The sequence below is a fragment of the Arachis ipaensis genome, chromosome B05 (assembly GCF_000816755.2).
Source record: "Arachis ipaensis cultivar K30076 chromosome B05, Araip1.1, whole genome shotgun sequence".
In the NCBI taxonomy this organism is placed as follows: domain Eukaryota; kingdom Viridiplantae; phylum Streptophyta; class Magnoliopsida; order Fabales; family Fabaceae; genus Arachis; species Arachis ipaensis.
This window is the reverse complement of record NC_029789.2, coordinates 143,741,263-143,755,987: the sequence shown is the minus strand read 5'-3', so window position 1 is coordinate 143,755,987 and position 14,725 is coordinate 143,741,263. Positions and strand designations below refer to the sequence as shown.

At 35.0% G+C, this 14,725-nt stretch overlaps 1 protein-coding gene, 1 long non-coding RNA gene and 1 pseudogene across 2 annotated transcripts; 2 read left to right on the top strand and 1 right to left on the bottom strand.

The window, feature by feature from the left end:
- Positions 5,076–6,266, bottom strand: LOC107644635 (22.0 kDa class IV heat shock protein-like). The gene has a single exon (XM_016348534.2). It carries the CDS (start codon positions 5,973–5,975, stop codon positions 5,358–5,360), a length of 618 nt encoding a protein of 205 aa, XP_016204020.1. The 5' UTR covers positions 5,976–6,266; the 3' UTR covers positions 5,076–5,357.
- Positions 9,114–10,296, top strand: LOC110262651. Its single transcript, XR_002347545.1, has 2 exons — positions 9,114–9,806; positions 10,078–10,296. It is a non-coding gene; the product is annotated as an uncharacterized LOC110262651 (long non-coding RNA).
- The window catches only part of LOC107641424, a 4,939-nt pseudogene continuing 1,077 nt past the window's right edge, over positions 10,864–14,725 (top strand).

Genomic DNA, 14,725 nt, shown 5'->3' with positions numbered 1-14,725 from the left:
ATAGCAGCTAAGAGAAAACTGGCGAAGCAAAAGGAAAAGGCGAGAAGGAGTCGACCAAAAAATAAAAATAAGGTGAGCAAATCTTTATTTAAATGATTGTGAGCTGTTGGAATATTAGGGGGTGGAGGGGGGACGGTAAATTAAGCATGCTGAAATCTTTGAAAAATAAATATAATTTGAACATGTTGGGATTGCTTGAAACAAAAAAAGAAGTGATTACTAAATATGAGGTCGCAAGGCTTTGGGGATCTAGTACTGCTGGTTGGGAGTTTGTGGAATCTGCAGGAATGGCGGGGGGTCTGCTATTAATTTGGGATGAAGGAGTGTTTCAAGTAGATCAAAGGTATAAAGGTGAGAGGTGGCTGTGTGTTGAAGGCGTTTTAACAAAGACCAACTTCCGATGTGCTTTCTGTTTGGTGTACGGGGCGCATGGGAGGGAGGCAAAGAGGGGGGTGTGGGAGGAACTGAGCTATGTGGCGGGGTTGTGTCAGATTCCTTTCTGTTTTCTCGGAGACTTTAATGAAATTTTACAAGTAGAGGATCGTAAAGGAGCTACTAGCTTGATGGCGTCATCGGAGGAATTTAAGGAATGGGTGCGAGACATGCAGTTGATAGATTTGCCTCTTACTGATAGGAAGTATACATGGTTTAGGGGGCGTTCCTGTAGTCGGATTGATAGGGTGATGGTTAATGTTGAATGGACTGAGGTGTTTCCGGATATTAGGATTAAGGGTGGCCCAAGGGGATTGTCTGATCACTGCCCAGTGATCATGGAACTAACAAGAGTAACGGGGCCCCCTAGACCATTCAGAAGTTTAGACGCCTGGTTTACGCATGAGGGATTTCTGAGAATGGTGAAGGATGAGTGGCGAAGCCTCGGAGAAACGCAGTTCCCGTGCAAGCTGAGGGCTCTAGCAATACAACTGCGGCAATGGCACAAGGATAACTTCCGGGACATGGATAAGAGACTCATGAGGTTTGAGGAGGAGCTCACCAAGCTGGACAATTCAGTCAGTGATGGAGTTTATGATGGTACAACGGAGGCTAGAAGGAAGGCGCTTGTGAGCTTTTGTTCAAAATGGTATATTAGAAAGGAAATGCACTGGAAACAGATGTCTCGGTCTAAGCATGCTGCAAACATGGATAGGAATACCAGATACTTTCATAACATTGCTTCGGCCAGAAGACGGAATAACAGGATTGATGCTCTGATGTTACATGGAAGACTTGTGCGGAATCAGGCGAGAATAAAAGGTGCGATTAGAGGGTTCTACAAGGATTTATATCGACAGGAATATGTTCCGAGGATTGGAATCAGAGATGGGTTAGTAAAGTGTATCCATAGGGATGAGGCTGAAGCTTTAGAAGTGATGCCGACGGATGAGGAAATTAAGGAGGCTGTGTGGGACTGCGAATCTTCCAAGGCCCCAGGGAGTGATGGGTTTAACATGAACTTCATAAAGAAATGCTGGGATGACATTGGGCCGGAATTCACTGCTGCGGTAATGAGGTTCTTTCAAAGTGCGAAATTGCCAAAAGATGTCAATGTAACATGGGTGACACTAGCTCCAAAGTTTGAAGGTGCAAATGAGGTGAAGGATTTTAGGCCGATTAGTATGGTGGGGTGTGTGTACAAAGTGATTTCGAAAGTGTTGGTGCACAGGATGCGATCTAAGGAAGTCATCCGAGACTCTACTCTATTTCCAGTCAGCAAGGACTTGTCATCGGGGAGTGTGGTTTTTGGGATGGGCTTGATTGGATTTGGAATTTTCAATGGAGGAGGGCACTGTTCCAATGGGAGCTGGAGCTTGTCAATCAACTGCATGAGAGGTTAAGGCCAGTGAGGTTGTCATCAGGTAGGGAGGACAATGTGGTGTGGAAGTTTGAAAATAAAGGTATTTTCTCTACTAGTTCTGTGATCCAGGCTATACAAGCGGAGACATTATCAGCTGAGATAACGAGTTATAGCTTCACGAGTTCCATTTGGAAAGGTTTCGTTCCTCCGAGAATTGAGCTCTTTGGGTGGTTTGTGCTAGTGGGTAGAGTTAACACCAAGGAGCGGCTGACTAAACTAGGAGTCAACATTCTGGGGGATAGTATGTGTGTACTGTGTACCAAGGAATTAGAATCTGTTGAGCATTTATTCCTTAGGTGTGAGGTAACATGGCAGGTGTGGTGCAAGTGGCTGAGGTTACTAGGAAGGGAGTGGGTGATTCCCGGAACTGTTAAAGAAATGTTTGAGAGTTGGCATGGAATGCATAATAGACAACAGGGGAAGAAGATGTGGATGTCAGTGTTCTTTGCAGTGATTTGGAACATCTGGTTGGAACGGAATGCACGAATCTTCAAGAATGCAAGAGCAAGCCTGGAGGTCATACACACAAGGACGTTGATGAGCTACACGGAATGGAGTGGTGGTGATCCTGGGGGAGGATGAGAGTACTGGGGATAGTAGGGGTTGGTTTATTTGTTGGTAGCTGGTTATGTGTCTTCTTCTTTCTTTTATTTGCTCCACTTTAATGTGTTGAGCTTCCTTTGTTTCAAAAAAAAAATTAATGACAGCAATTTTTGCAGAAGCAGGACATAGTATATTACGTATGGATGTTTTGTCAAATTTCATCTTCCATAGAATTCAAAACCAGACTCCAATCTGGGGATAATAGAAATTTGCTGGATGCTTAAAATGGGCTAAATGAAAAAATGACTAGGGGTGTGTTCAGTAAACACGTTGAAAGGATAAAAGTGCGTTTGAGTGATTTAAACGCTGTTCTTTAATGTTTGGCAACTTTTCTTCTTTGAACGCATAAATGATTCTGCATCCCAAAAACCCGTTCACTAGAAGCAAGAAATTATAACTTCTGCGTTCGTATATTTAGGTTTGTTGCTAGTCATTCTTGATTTTTTCTATAATTTTTTTTAAATAAAAGAATACGGAGAGCATTAAAACAATTATTCTAATTTTTGTACACCACTTATTATTCTAATTTTTTATAATATGATTAAAATTTAATATCATGTCCTTTTTAGTAATTATCTATCTAAAATTGATTTTAACTAATATTATCTAAATAATATTTATTTTATCATAACTAATTTTAGTAAAAGTTGCCAAACATAAATTATGTTGGCACAAACTTATTTCTACTCAAAATCAATTCTACAATATTATCCAAATTAACTCTAATTTGACCAATATCAATTCAAACATACATTAATTAATTGGGAATAAATTCTCTCAATTGTTAAAAAAAATTGAGAGTTAATATTTTATTTGAGCAACTTATCTTCCTACCTACTATGAAAAAGGATCATGGACTTGATGACAAAGGAGTCAGCAATTTACTTTATTGCTTTTTTGTCTATTTATTCATTCGTAGTTTTCTTCCTACCTCCTTTTGGCAGTACTTGGCAATTTAAGTGTTAATTTTGGCATAAATACCCGTCTAAGCAACGTTTGGAAGAAAGATAGAAACTAAAAGAAGAGGAAGAGACACCAAGAGATAGAAATTGAAATAAGTTTTATTATTGTATTTAGTGTAAAATGGAAGATAGAAATCAAAATAAAAATGAAGTTTTAATTTAATTTGTATAAAAAATAAAGTTAGAATTAACTAATTGAAACGACCGTATTTTAGGGAATGTTATTAAAGTTTTCGTCTCTGTCATAAAAAATTTCAGTCTCCTGCTCCACTTTTTAGAAGTAATGAAATACTGAAATTTTGGAGACAGATACTGAAATTTTAATACCAGTCTCTGAGTCAATAAATAGAGTTAATAGCCAAAATCGTTCCTGAAAGATACCCCGATCTTTATTTTGGTCCTCAAAAGATAAAATTAATTGAAATCGTCCCCGAAAAATACACGACTTGGTCACGTTAGTCCTTCCGTCAGTTGGATGATGACGTGTCAGTTAAGTGCCACGTGGCACATGATGACATGGTGGGTTGATGCCATGTGTCACAAGATGATTGGTTGATGTGTCAGATCAGTGACACGTGACACGTGTCACTTGACAAGTTGACATGTAAAAAAGTTATTTATAATCAAAATAGTCCTTGAAAGTTCAGACGTAAGTAATTTTCACCCATAAAATTTTAAAAATTAATCAAATTAATCCTTATATAATTTTTTTTTATTTTTTGTTGTTTGGGGTTCTTTACTTAATGGATGTAAGGTTTATGGCCGCATGGATTTAGCAGAGTTATCAGCTAAAAAATTAGTTGAGATTGATCCATATAATGGTAGCTATGGTATAATGTTGGCTAATATATATGGGGAGTTAGGAAAATGGGATGAAGTCCGAAACATAAGGAGGACATTGAAGGAACAGAAATCTCATAAGACTCCAGGTTGTAGCTGGATTGAGGTTGATGATCAAATTTATCAGTTCTATTCTCTTGATCTATCAAATCCAAGAGCAGAAGAGATACAGAGTTTCCTGGAAAGTCTCATTGGTGTTAGAAATGAAGTCAAGTCCAAATTGCAATCCTTAACCTCATAGCTTTTCAAATTTGCCTAGCTAGATTTGAGAGAGAGAGAGAATATAGGCAATATAACCATTCATTTAATTTAGAAAAGCCAATGCTGAACTGAATAGTCCTGGTATATATGACACAGACATGGTTATGCAAAATTGTTTGGCGCAGTTATCCTGTGTCTAGGATCTTCAAGATTTATCAAGAGAAAAGAAGAAAAGAACTCTGCATTAGGTTTGTTCTCTCTGTTATTACGTTTAGAATATTAAAATAGGATCTTAGAACATAAGGGAAAACACTAGAGAGGTGTTGATGTAGCATTAGTGTACAGTATTTCATCTAGTACTCATGTCTCTCAGATGTTCAATTAATTCTTTTGGTGGGTGAATGATTGGGTTACTAATTCTTTTGTGACTCTTGTAACACATACAATTTGTTGAGAGGAATTAAAATTTCACCTTATTTTTGTCTCATGCGAACATAACAATGTTTTCACTTCCATACTGCAAAAGGTTTTGTTGTTAAATAGCTGCATTATATTATTATTATTTTTATTCAAGAACAGAGACTGGTATATCCATTCTCATTTTTATACATCTCTTGGTAAGGTCATTTTTCTTCCATGAACATTGCTAATCAAGAGAGGTTAAACAATGAGCTATAATGTTACATGGAGCCAGATTTATAGTAATGGATAATTTATTTACTCATCATTGATCAATATCAACACCAGTATCTTCGGTACATGAAAACAACCATAATCCTCATACTACAACTCTTTCATTCACAGCACAAAACCAAACTGAAAACCATTCTTCATATATTCATTTACTCATATATTCGGAACCAAAACATGATCATCATTCATGATTAGCAGTTATTTCACAGCTCCTGTTTGGTCTCATTGACCTTGATTTGTGCTGGTTTCTCACTCTCCCCTGCAATGCTCACCATTCTTGGACCTTTGATCTTATCAGGTGACAATTTTTCCAGTGTCAGAGTAAGCACACCATTCTCTAGCTTAGCCTTCACAGATTCCAAGTCCACATTCTCAGGCACCTTGAACTGCCTCCAGAATTTGCCATAGGATCTTTCAACCCTGTGCCAGTGTTCCCCTTCCTTCTCCTCCTCCTTCTTCCTCTCTCCACTTACCCTCAGAACCCTGTTCCCTTCCTCCACTTCAATCTTGATCTCATCTCTGTTCAACCCTGGAACATCAAGGGCTATAACATGCCCTTCTGGTGTCTCCTTCCAATCTACCTTTGCAGGTGTCATCATCATTGCCATGGGTGATGATGGATCATTTTTTCCAAGCTCAACTGGGATTTGCTCAAGAACACGAAGTGGATCAAGGAAACGATCTGTCCATAGATCAACCAAGGGGTTTATAGGACGATCTGTTAATGGATACAGATACCCTTCTACTTTATATGGAAAGCCAGCAAGAACAAGAAGCAAGAACAGTAGCAGCACTCCCAAATTCATTTGTTGTAGCCTCATTTCTGTTTATTAGATTTTAGCACTCAAAAAAATGTGGAGAATCAGGTGGAAATGTGGGGAAATAAGGTATAGGTTGTGATCAACTATTTTGGACTATGACACTTTGCTGTTTGTATTCTTCAACTTTTCGAAATTTTGATGCCTGACTTGAAGGTTTGATGTGTATATGTAGAAGATGAAGCATGGTTCTTGAAAATTCTATGGCACATGCTTCACTCGGCATGGTAAAATGGAAGCTTTCTTCTGGTAATGTGTAGAGATATTGAGAAAGTGCCAACCTAGGATGATGACATGTTATTAAGGATGATGCAAGAGTTTTCCAACATGTTCCAGATCCTTCTTCTATGTAACTATCTTATTTATGTTTATACTTTATCAACTTCCCTCCATATTCCTTACAAAATCAGCATTGGAACTCTAGAAGTCTCCTTTAATATTTAATCTATGAATCCGACATATGAGCTTCTTTATATAGCAAACTAGAGTGAGACCCGCGCGATGCGCGGAGAGGTAGATTATTTATACTATATAGTATATTTTAATAAATATTATATTAAAAATATTTTGGAGAACATATTATAAATAGATTTTGAATTTATTTATTTTTAAAAAAGACATAGGTTATTTATATTAGAGTTATACAAAACTACATTTTCATTTTTTTTTCATTTTTCGATTTACATTAATGGCTACACTTTGTCTTTTCTTGTAATTTTTTTGTTTGTAAATAATTAAAAAAATAAATGAATGAGAATGAAAAACATATAAAAATGTTATATTAAATTTAAGAAATTTTTGACAATTAGTACGAGAGATTAAGAAATGAAGAGTAGTAAGAGTCTTAATATGTATAAGTTGTGGAATTTGAATATTTGTAATTGAAATTTTTTATAATTATTATTATTATGACACTTTTAATGTATGTTTATTGCATTTAATTAGTACTTAATGTTTCAATTAAATGTTAATAGATAAGAGTTTTTTGTTTTAATTTTTTTAAAATATTTTACTAAATAGTGATTGGTTGATTTTCATCTTTTGCCAAGTCATTAGAATTGATGATGTGGCATCATTAGCAAAGAGCTTAAACTCATTGTGGATATTATATTAAATTTAAGGAATTTTTGACAATTAGTATGAGAGATTAAGAAATGAAGAGTAGTAAGAGTCTTAATATGTATAAGTTGTAGAATTTGAATATTTGTAACTGAAATTTTTTATAACTGTTATTATTATGACACTTTTAATGTATGTTTATTGCATTTAATTAGTACTTGATGTTTCAATTGAATAATAATAGATAAGAGTTTTTTGTTTTAATTTTTTTAAAACATTTTACTAAATAGTGATTGGTTGATAGATAAATAGATGCAAAAGATTTCATTTTCATCCTACATAGCAAACAATTACAACAAACTGTACGAATTTTTTCCTATTAATTAGCTATGAGTAGCAACCATTAGAATAAAGCATGTTATAAAATCATTTCTACTTACCTAGAGTGAAAGCTGAATTAGTAATACTTCTTAATCTAAGACATAGCTTTCTCTTCAAGAATTGTAAAATTATTATTGAAGTAATTTTTTTTAAAAAAATTATCCCATAAAGTATTAAAAATACAAATATGCTTTTCAATTTCTTTCTCAACAATTTGATTTAACTAATGGATTGAACAATCTTATAACACAATAAAATTTGAAGGATATTCATATTTTTTTACGGATTACAAAATTACTATTCATGTGATTTTTGACCCAAAAATTATCCTTTTTTCACCAATTTTTATAATTTTAAATATAATACAAAATATTTTATTTAAATCCTACTTAATGATTCGTAAACAATTACAAAAGATTTTTTTTCTATTGGTACCAAAAATCAATACAAAAAACAGAATATGTTATAAGACTCTTTTGTACTAACCTGAACTGGAAGCTAAATTGGCACTCCTCTTCGACCATGTTGGAGGCACATATCTTCTTGTCTTCTTTTTTTTTTTTTTAAAGGATTGCTCTCCGCCTCTTTAATCTATCAATTTTGGGTATTAACTCTTCCATTACCACTACAAATTCTTCTGTAACAAAGAGAATAAGACATGGTCAAAGAATGATAATCCATTCCAAATAAATTGTGGAAGCAATACCTACTTTTATGGAATAACAATTTGAAAAAGAGAAACACATAAATGTAAATTGTGGAATAATTTTAAATGCACATTAATCTTGGTTGTGACTGTTGGACAGAACTCGCTAAAAAAAGAGGAATACATAAACCTTGCAATGATTTCACAATTAAAATAGAATGAGAAGTGAAAACGGCAAATTTAAAAATCTTTAGGAAAATACATGGCAAGAATGGTGACGTTGGCCTGAGATCCAGAATCGAGCTCCGGCAGGAAAACCGCAACAGGAGAAATGGAGTTTGGCCCGATTTCTGCAATTTATGCAATGTGGCTCCACCGAAGATGGACATCGCGATGGACAATTTGTTTTGAGGAAAAAACAATGACTCATGGGACTGAAAGAGGATGTAGGTAGAAAAAACAATGGCTCATGGGATGGTACGGAAAAGTGCCAGGAGGAAGAGGGTTTCGAGAAGTATGAGAAAAGTAAGGGGTTTTTTTTGGGTAAATGTTAATTTGTGTTTTTGTTGTTTTAGAAATAAGGATTGATTTGGAAAAAGTTAAGTTGTTGGTTTTTATTGTGTTTTTTAGTTTTGTTTTGTATTTTTTTTTTGTTTGAAAAAAGTTGATTTGGCAAGATTTGATTGGTTGATTCTAATATTTTGCCAAGTAAGCAATGTTGCTGACATGGCGTTCATAGAAGAAGAGGAATAACTTCAAAGTAATGTGGGTAAACTTATGTATCTACTTTTATATATTAAGAATAGATGTAATTGACAAACAAAAAATTAGTAATTGTATATTTTCTTCTTAAAAATTTTTTTAATAAAATTATCTCTCTCCTTTAATTCTTCTCAAAATCTCTCTTATTCTTTTCTATTCTAAAACTTTTTTCTTACATTATTACATTTTTCTGGAATATATATATACTCAAAATTGAAATGTATGTATTTATTAACCTAAACAAAATTATATGTTTAAAATCAAAATTTATGTATGTTTTTTCACTCAGGTTTGCAAGTACAAAAAAATTTAACTCCCATCGATCATAAGAAGTTGAAAGGTCATAAAAATGTGAACAAAGCAAAAAGGGAAGGAACAATGCTCAACATCAATTCCATGCAGGATATTGTTGTTCTTACAAGTGTGAGTTGTGAAGTTTGACATGTGTTAAATTTAAAAAATTCACATATAACCAAATCATGCTAAAAAATTCACATGAGAGAATTTGCACTCAAGACAATTACATGTTTGTATAATATCTATGATATGCATGGATTATGAATTTTAAGGCAGGTAATTTTGTATGCAATGGAATAGGAGGCCTCAAATGACAAGAACATGACACCAAAATCATGGAGTTACATGTCATGCGAACCGTGGGATCCAAGACAGGAATCGCTTCCACTGGATTCATTGGATCCAATGCTATGGGAATCATGGGGTCCAGTGACACAGCCACAGGGATCATGGAATCCATCAGTGGCACGAGAATCATGGAATTCAATTGATTGTGAAGGGACAGGTCCATCAAACCAGTTAGTTTCAAGTAAGGAAATCACCATGAGTGATAGTGACTCTGAAATGACGAGATTGAATCATAGAACTGCCAAGTGGAAACTGTGGTTATGTGGTTTATTTTCTTCGTCTATGTTTTCTTCCTCCTCTTCTCTGAGGAAAAGGCTCCTATAACCATCAAGGCTTAGAAGGTAAGTTGGCTCTTTCTATTTATATTGTGTTCAATGATTGAAATTTAATGGCCAGGTTTGCTAAATTTCTAAACACATACATATATATAGTTCTATTTCTTATGAGGCCATATATAATGGCTGGTAAAAGTTTTCCTCAGCTGCTAAGCTGAAGTTTCTGATAGAAAATGAATGAATACTTATAAGTTACAATATTTGCAAGCTTTTATCTGATTGGTGATTTATCTTTTGTAGAAGAAAGTAATGACAATTTTATTATTATCATTTTCAGGTCATCGTCTTCTTGATCACATCAGAGTATGGAAACTTCCTTGGTTCAATGCAAGTTGAGACCTAAATCTTGCCATTTTATTTTTAAAGAAACTCAGATTGATTATGACAGTAGTTTCTGTCTTCCATGTAATGTATTTATGTTTGATCTGTATATAAAATGTATATTTAAATTTATACATTATTTTGAGGTAGCAAGTAATTTTGTCCTATTTCTTCATTTTGAGGTAATAAGTGTCTTAGACTCTAACTAAAAGGTTATGAGTTCAAGTCTTGGAAATAGTAAAATATATCTTTTATCTTTTATGAATTATATTGATGAAAGGTATTTTAAGAAAAAATGATTTACACCAAATCCCTCTACATCACTAATAGGTATATGCTTAAAAAAGGATAAATAGAAAGGGACCAGTAAACCAATATATCCGATCAGTGCCTAATAAAAAATGTGAAGTAAAGCAAGTTGTAAAAACAAGACTTCCTTTTTTGGTTTTTGTGTAACATGAAAAAGATAAAAAGAATAGTCAAGATGGGAGTGCTTGAAGTTAGTATTTTATTAGAGCAACCCTATCTTCCTACCTACTTACTATGGCAAAAGAATAAGGACATGATGACATAGGAGTCATCAGCATTTTACTTTGTTGCCCTTTTGTTTGTATTATATTCCCTCACAGTTTTCTTCTTCCTTTTACTTTTTGGCAATACTTACTTACTTGGTAATAATGTTGGTTTTGATGTTGGCATAAATACTACCCTCTTAGCCATTATGTTCTAATGCTAACTGAGGTCCTTGTTTTTGGTCTGAGACTTTTAGTATCATCTTGTCAACACTACCACTCACCTCTTCTTATTCCTCTTCCTTTTGTTATGCATTCACCTATGATGTGTTTATCAGCTTTAGAGGCAGTGATACTCGCTATGGTTTCACTAACAATCTCTACAATGCTCTCGATAGAAAAGGAATCCGTACCTTCTTTGATGATGAGGAGCTAAGGAAAGGAGAGGAAATCACAGAATCACTTGTCAAGGCAATTGAAGAATCTAGAATTGCCATTGTAGTGTTCTCCAAGAACTATGCATCTTCTTCCTTTTGTTTAGATGAACTTGTCAAGATCATGGAGTGCGTTAAGGGGAATGGACGGTTGGTTTTTCCGGTCTTTTATGATGTTGATCCTTGTGACGTGCGACACCAAAAAGGAAGCTATGCAGTTGCGTTGACTAAGCATGAGGAGAGGTTCAAGGATGACATGAAGAAATTGCAGAAATGGAGGACAGCCCTGCATGAAGCAGCCAACCTGTCTGGCAATGATTTCAAGCTTCAGTATGGTTTTTACTATCTGATATTTTGATTTATGAAAACATTTTATATCAAAACCTTTAGAGGGAAAGAATTCCTTTGTATATGCTGCATTTAGCATCACTTTGTTGTGACATTTATTATTGGACAGAAGGGAATATGAACATGCTTTCATTGAGAAGATTGTGAAGGAGATCTCAAACAGGATCGGTCGTACTCCTTTTCATGTTGCTGATTACCCTATTGGACTGGAATCTCGAGTACAGGAAGTAAACAAGCTTCTGAATGGTGGATCCAATAGTGGAGCCCTTATGGTAGGGATATATGGAGTTGGTGGAATAGGTAAAACCACACTTGCTAAAGAAGTTTATAACTTGATTGCTGACCCATTTCATGGTTTATGTTTTCTTGAAAATGTGAGGGAAAATTCAAATAAACATGGTTTAGCATATCTCCAAGAGTTATTTCTTTCAAAAACACTTGGAGAGAAAGATATAAAGCTAGCAAGTGTAAGTGAAGGAATCTCATTAATAAAGCAAAGGTTGAAGAGCAAGAAGGTTCTCTTGGTTCTTGATGACGTTGACGAACTTGAGCAATTGCAGGCAATTGCTGGAAGGCCCGATTGGTTTGGTCCTGGCAGCATAATCATTATAACAACTCGGGACAAACATTTGTTGGCAAGTCATATGGTGGAGAGAACATACCAAGTGAAGAAATTTGATGAGAAAGAAGCACTTGAGTTGCTTAGGTGGAATGCTTTCAAATATGAAAATGTTGATCCAAGTTATATGCACATGTTAAATAAAGTAGTGTCCTATGCTTCTGGCCTTCCATTGGCTCTGGTGGTAATAGGGTCAAATTTGTACGGAAGAAGTGTAGAAGAATGGATATCTGCATTACATGAGTATAAAAGAATTCCTAATAAAGATATCCAAAAGAAACTTAAAAGTAAGTTTTGATGCTTTGGAGGAATATCATCAGAAACTTTTTCTTGACATTGCTTGTTGCTTCAAAGGATATAGTTTTGATGATCTTGAAAATGTACTCCATGCTCTTCATGATGTTAGCCCGACACGTGGTATTCGAGTATTGGCTGAAAGATCTCTAATAAATATTGATAAGGATGGCCATGTGACACAGCATGACTTGATTCAAGATATGGGCAGAGAAATTGTTCGGCAAGAATCACCAAAAAATCCTGGTAAACGTAGTCGGTTATGGCTTCCTGAAGATATAATACGAGTTCTACAAGAGAATATTGTAAGTAAATTTATGAGGGTGGTTTGTTTTCTCATCATTAATATTATAATCTTGATTATCTGATCTATTTCATTTTGATCCCCATAATAATAATTTATTTATTTGTGCTTGTTTCTTTAATTCAAAACATTCTTAATTTAGGAGTATTGACATCCTAATATTACATGTATGGTATTATAAGTTTATTTGAGGCTTGTTGTTTTCAAAGGGAACCAATGAAATTGAACTCATAATTCTGCAAGCTCCCACGTCTGAAGTAATAGAATGGGATGGAGAGGCTTTCAAGAAGATGGAAAACCTCAAAACACTTATTATTCTAAGTGGCAATTTTTCCAGAAGTCCCAATTATCTTCCAAATAGTTTAAGACTGTTGGAATGGCGGGAATATCCTTCATATTCTTTACCGGTTGATTTTCATCCAAAGAAGCTTGCCATACTCAAGTTGCCCAAAAATTGCTTAACACTGCTCCGGCTAGTTAAAGTATTAAAGGCAAGCACAACAAGCTTTTTTTTTTCTATTGTTAGTAAATTCATTTTAATATATGTGTGTTGAATTTTGCAGGAGTTTGTGGAGATGAGTGTTTTGGATTTTAGTTGGAATGATTGGATAAAACATATCCCTGATGTTTCAGGTGCCCCAAATTTACAAGAATTAAACTTTGCATGTTGTGGCAATTTGATTAACGTTGATGAGTCAGTTGGATATTTGAGTAAACTTAGATCATTGGATTTTCAAGGTTGTACAAAGCTTAGGAACCTTCCTTCCCTTATGTTACCATCTCTTAGAAAACTCACTCTTGTGAATTGTTCAAGTCTTGAGAGTTTTCCTGAAATATTAGGAAAAATGGAAAAGATTACATATCTTGATCTATATTTCACTTCCATAAGAGAATTGCCATATTCCATTTGTAACCTTACTCGGCTTCAAGAATTCGATCTGCGTGATGGTGGAACTGTTCTATTGCCAAGTAGCATTTTCATGTTTGGAGAACTTCTTGAGCTGAAATTTCGTGGATATAAGAGTTTGCTATTATCTAATGAAGGTGGTGTGGAGCAAATGCCCTCAGTGTCAGCATCATCAACCACAAAACGCATTGATTTGTCTTCATGCAATATGTCAGATAAATTCCTCCAAATATTTATCTCTCAATTTTCCAATGTGCAAGAGTTGAACTTGTCAGAAAGTCATTTCACAATTCTCCCAGAATGTATCAAAGATTGTCACCTTTTGAGAATTCTTTATCTGACTGGCTGTAAGAATCTTCAAGAGATTAGAGGGATTCCACCCAACATGGAAATCTTGAATGCAACTGACAATACATCCTTGAATTGTTCAAGTAGAGAAGCATTATCGGATAAGGTATCTATTTGTTTCACCGATAATTAATATGGTGATTCTGGTAATATGATCTATGTGTTGTTGCTAAATTAACTAACTCATGAACTATTTATGACCAACAGAAATTGCATGATGAGGGTAGAAAGAGGAGATTCATTTTGCCAGGAACAAGGATACCAAGTTGGTTTGAGCATCAGAGGAGTGGAGAATCAGTTTCTTTCTGGTTCCGTAATAAGTTCCCTGCCATATCACTTTGTTTTCTTTTCACGGAAGCACTTGAATTTGATGATCAATGTTCTCTTTTCCCTCATCTAAAATTGGTCACCCATGATAATGACAATGGTGGGTGCATATTTAGTGATCAAAATCAAAGTTGCCCGCGTGCTACTTGCGGCCATAATAGGATTTATGATTTAGAAGATGATGAGGGTCAACAGTTTCAACAAAATGAATGGAATCAAGCGTTGGTCTCTCTTTCAGTTGAAGATAAGTCGGGTGAGAGGGAACTGAGGCCAGAGGAGTGGGGCAGCATAGAAATTGGAGTGCATATAATAGAAAAAAGAAGTAGCATGGATGATATCCAATTCACTCTTCCACTTTTGGACAAAGATCATCATAAAGCGCTGCAGATGAAAGATTCTCACAAGCACCATATGCAGCAACAACAAACAAGTTTGCCTTCATTGCAACCGGTTGATAATCTGAATTGGGACCCTCGTTCCTACATCGTTCGCAGACGTAAATACTAAATAC

Bases quoted from the DNA above. Each gene is read 5' to 3' on its own strand.
- LOC107644635 (XM_016348534.2), bottom strand. From the start codon at position 5,975: ATGAGGCTACAACAAATGAATTTGGGAGTGCTGCTACTGTTCTTGCTT.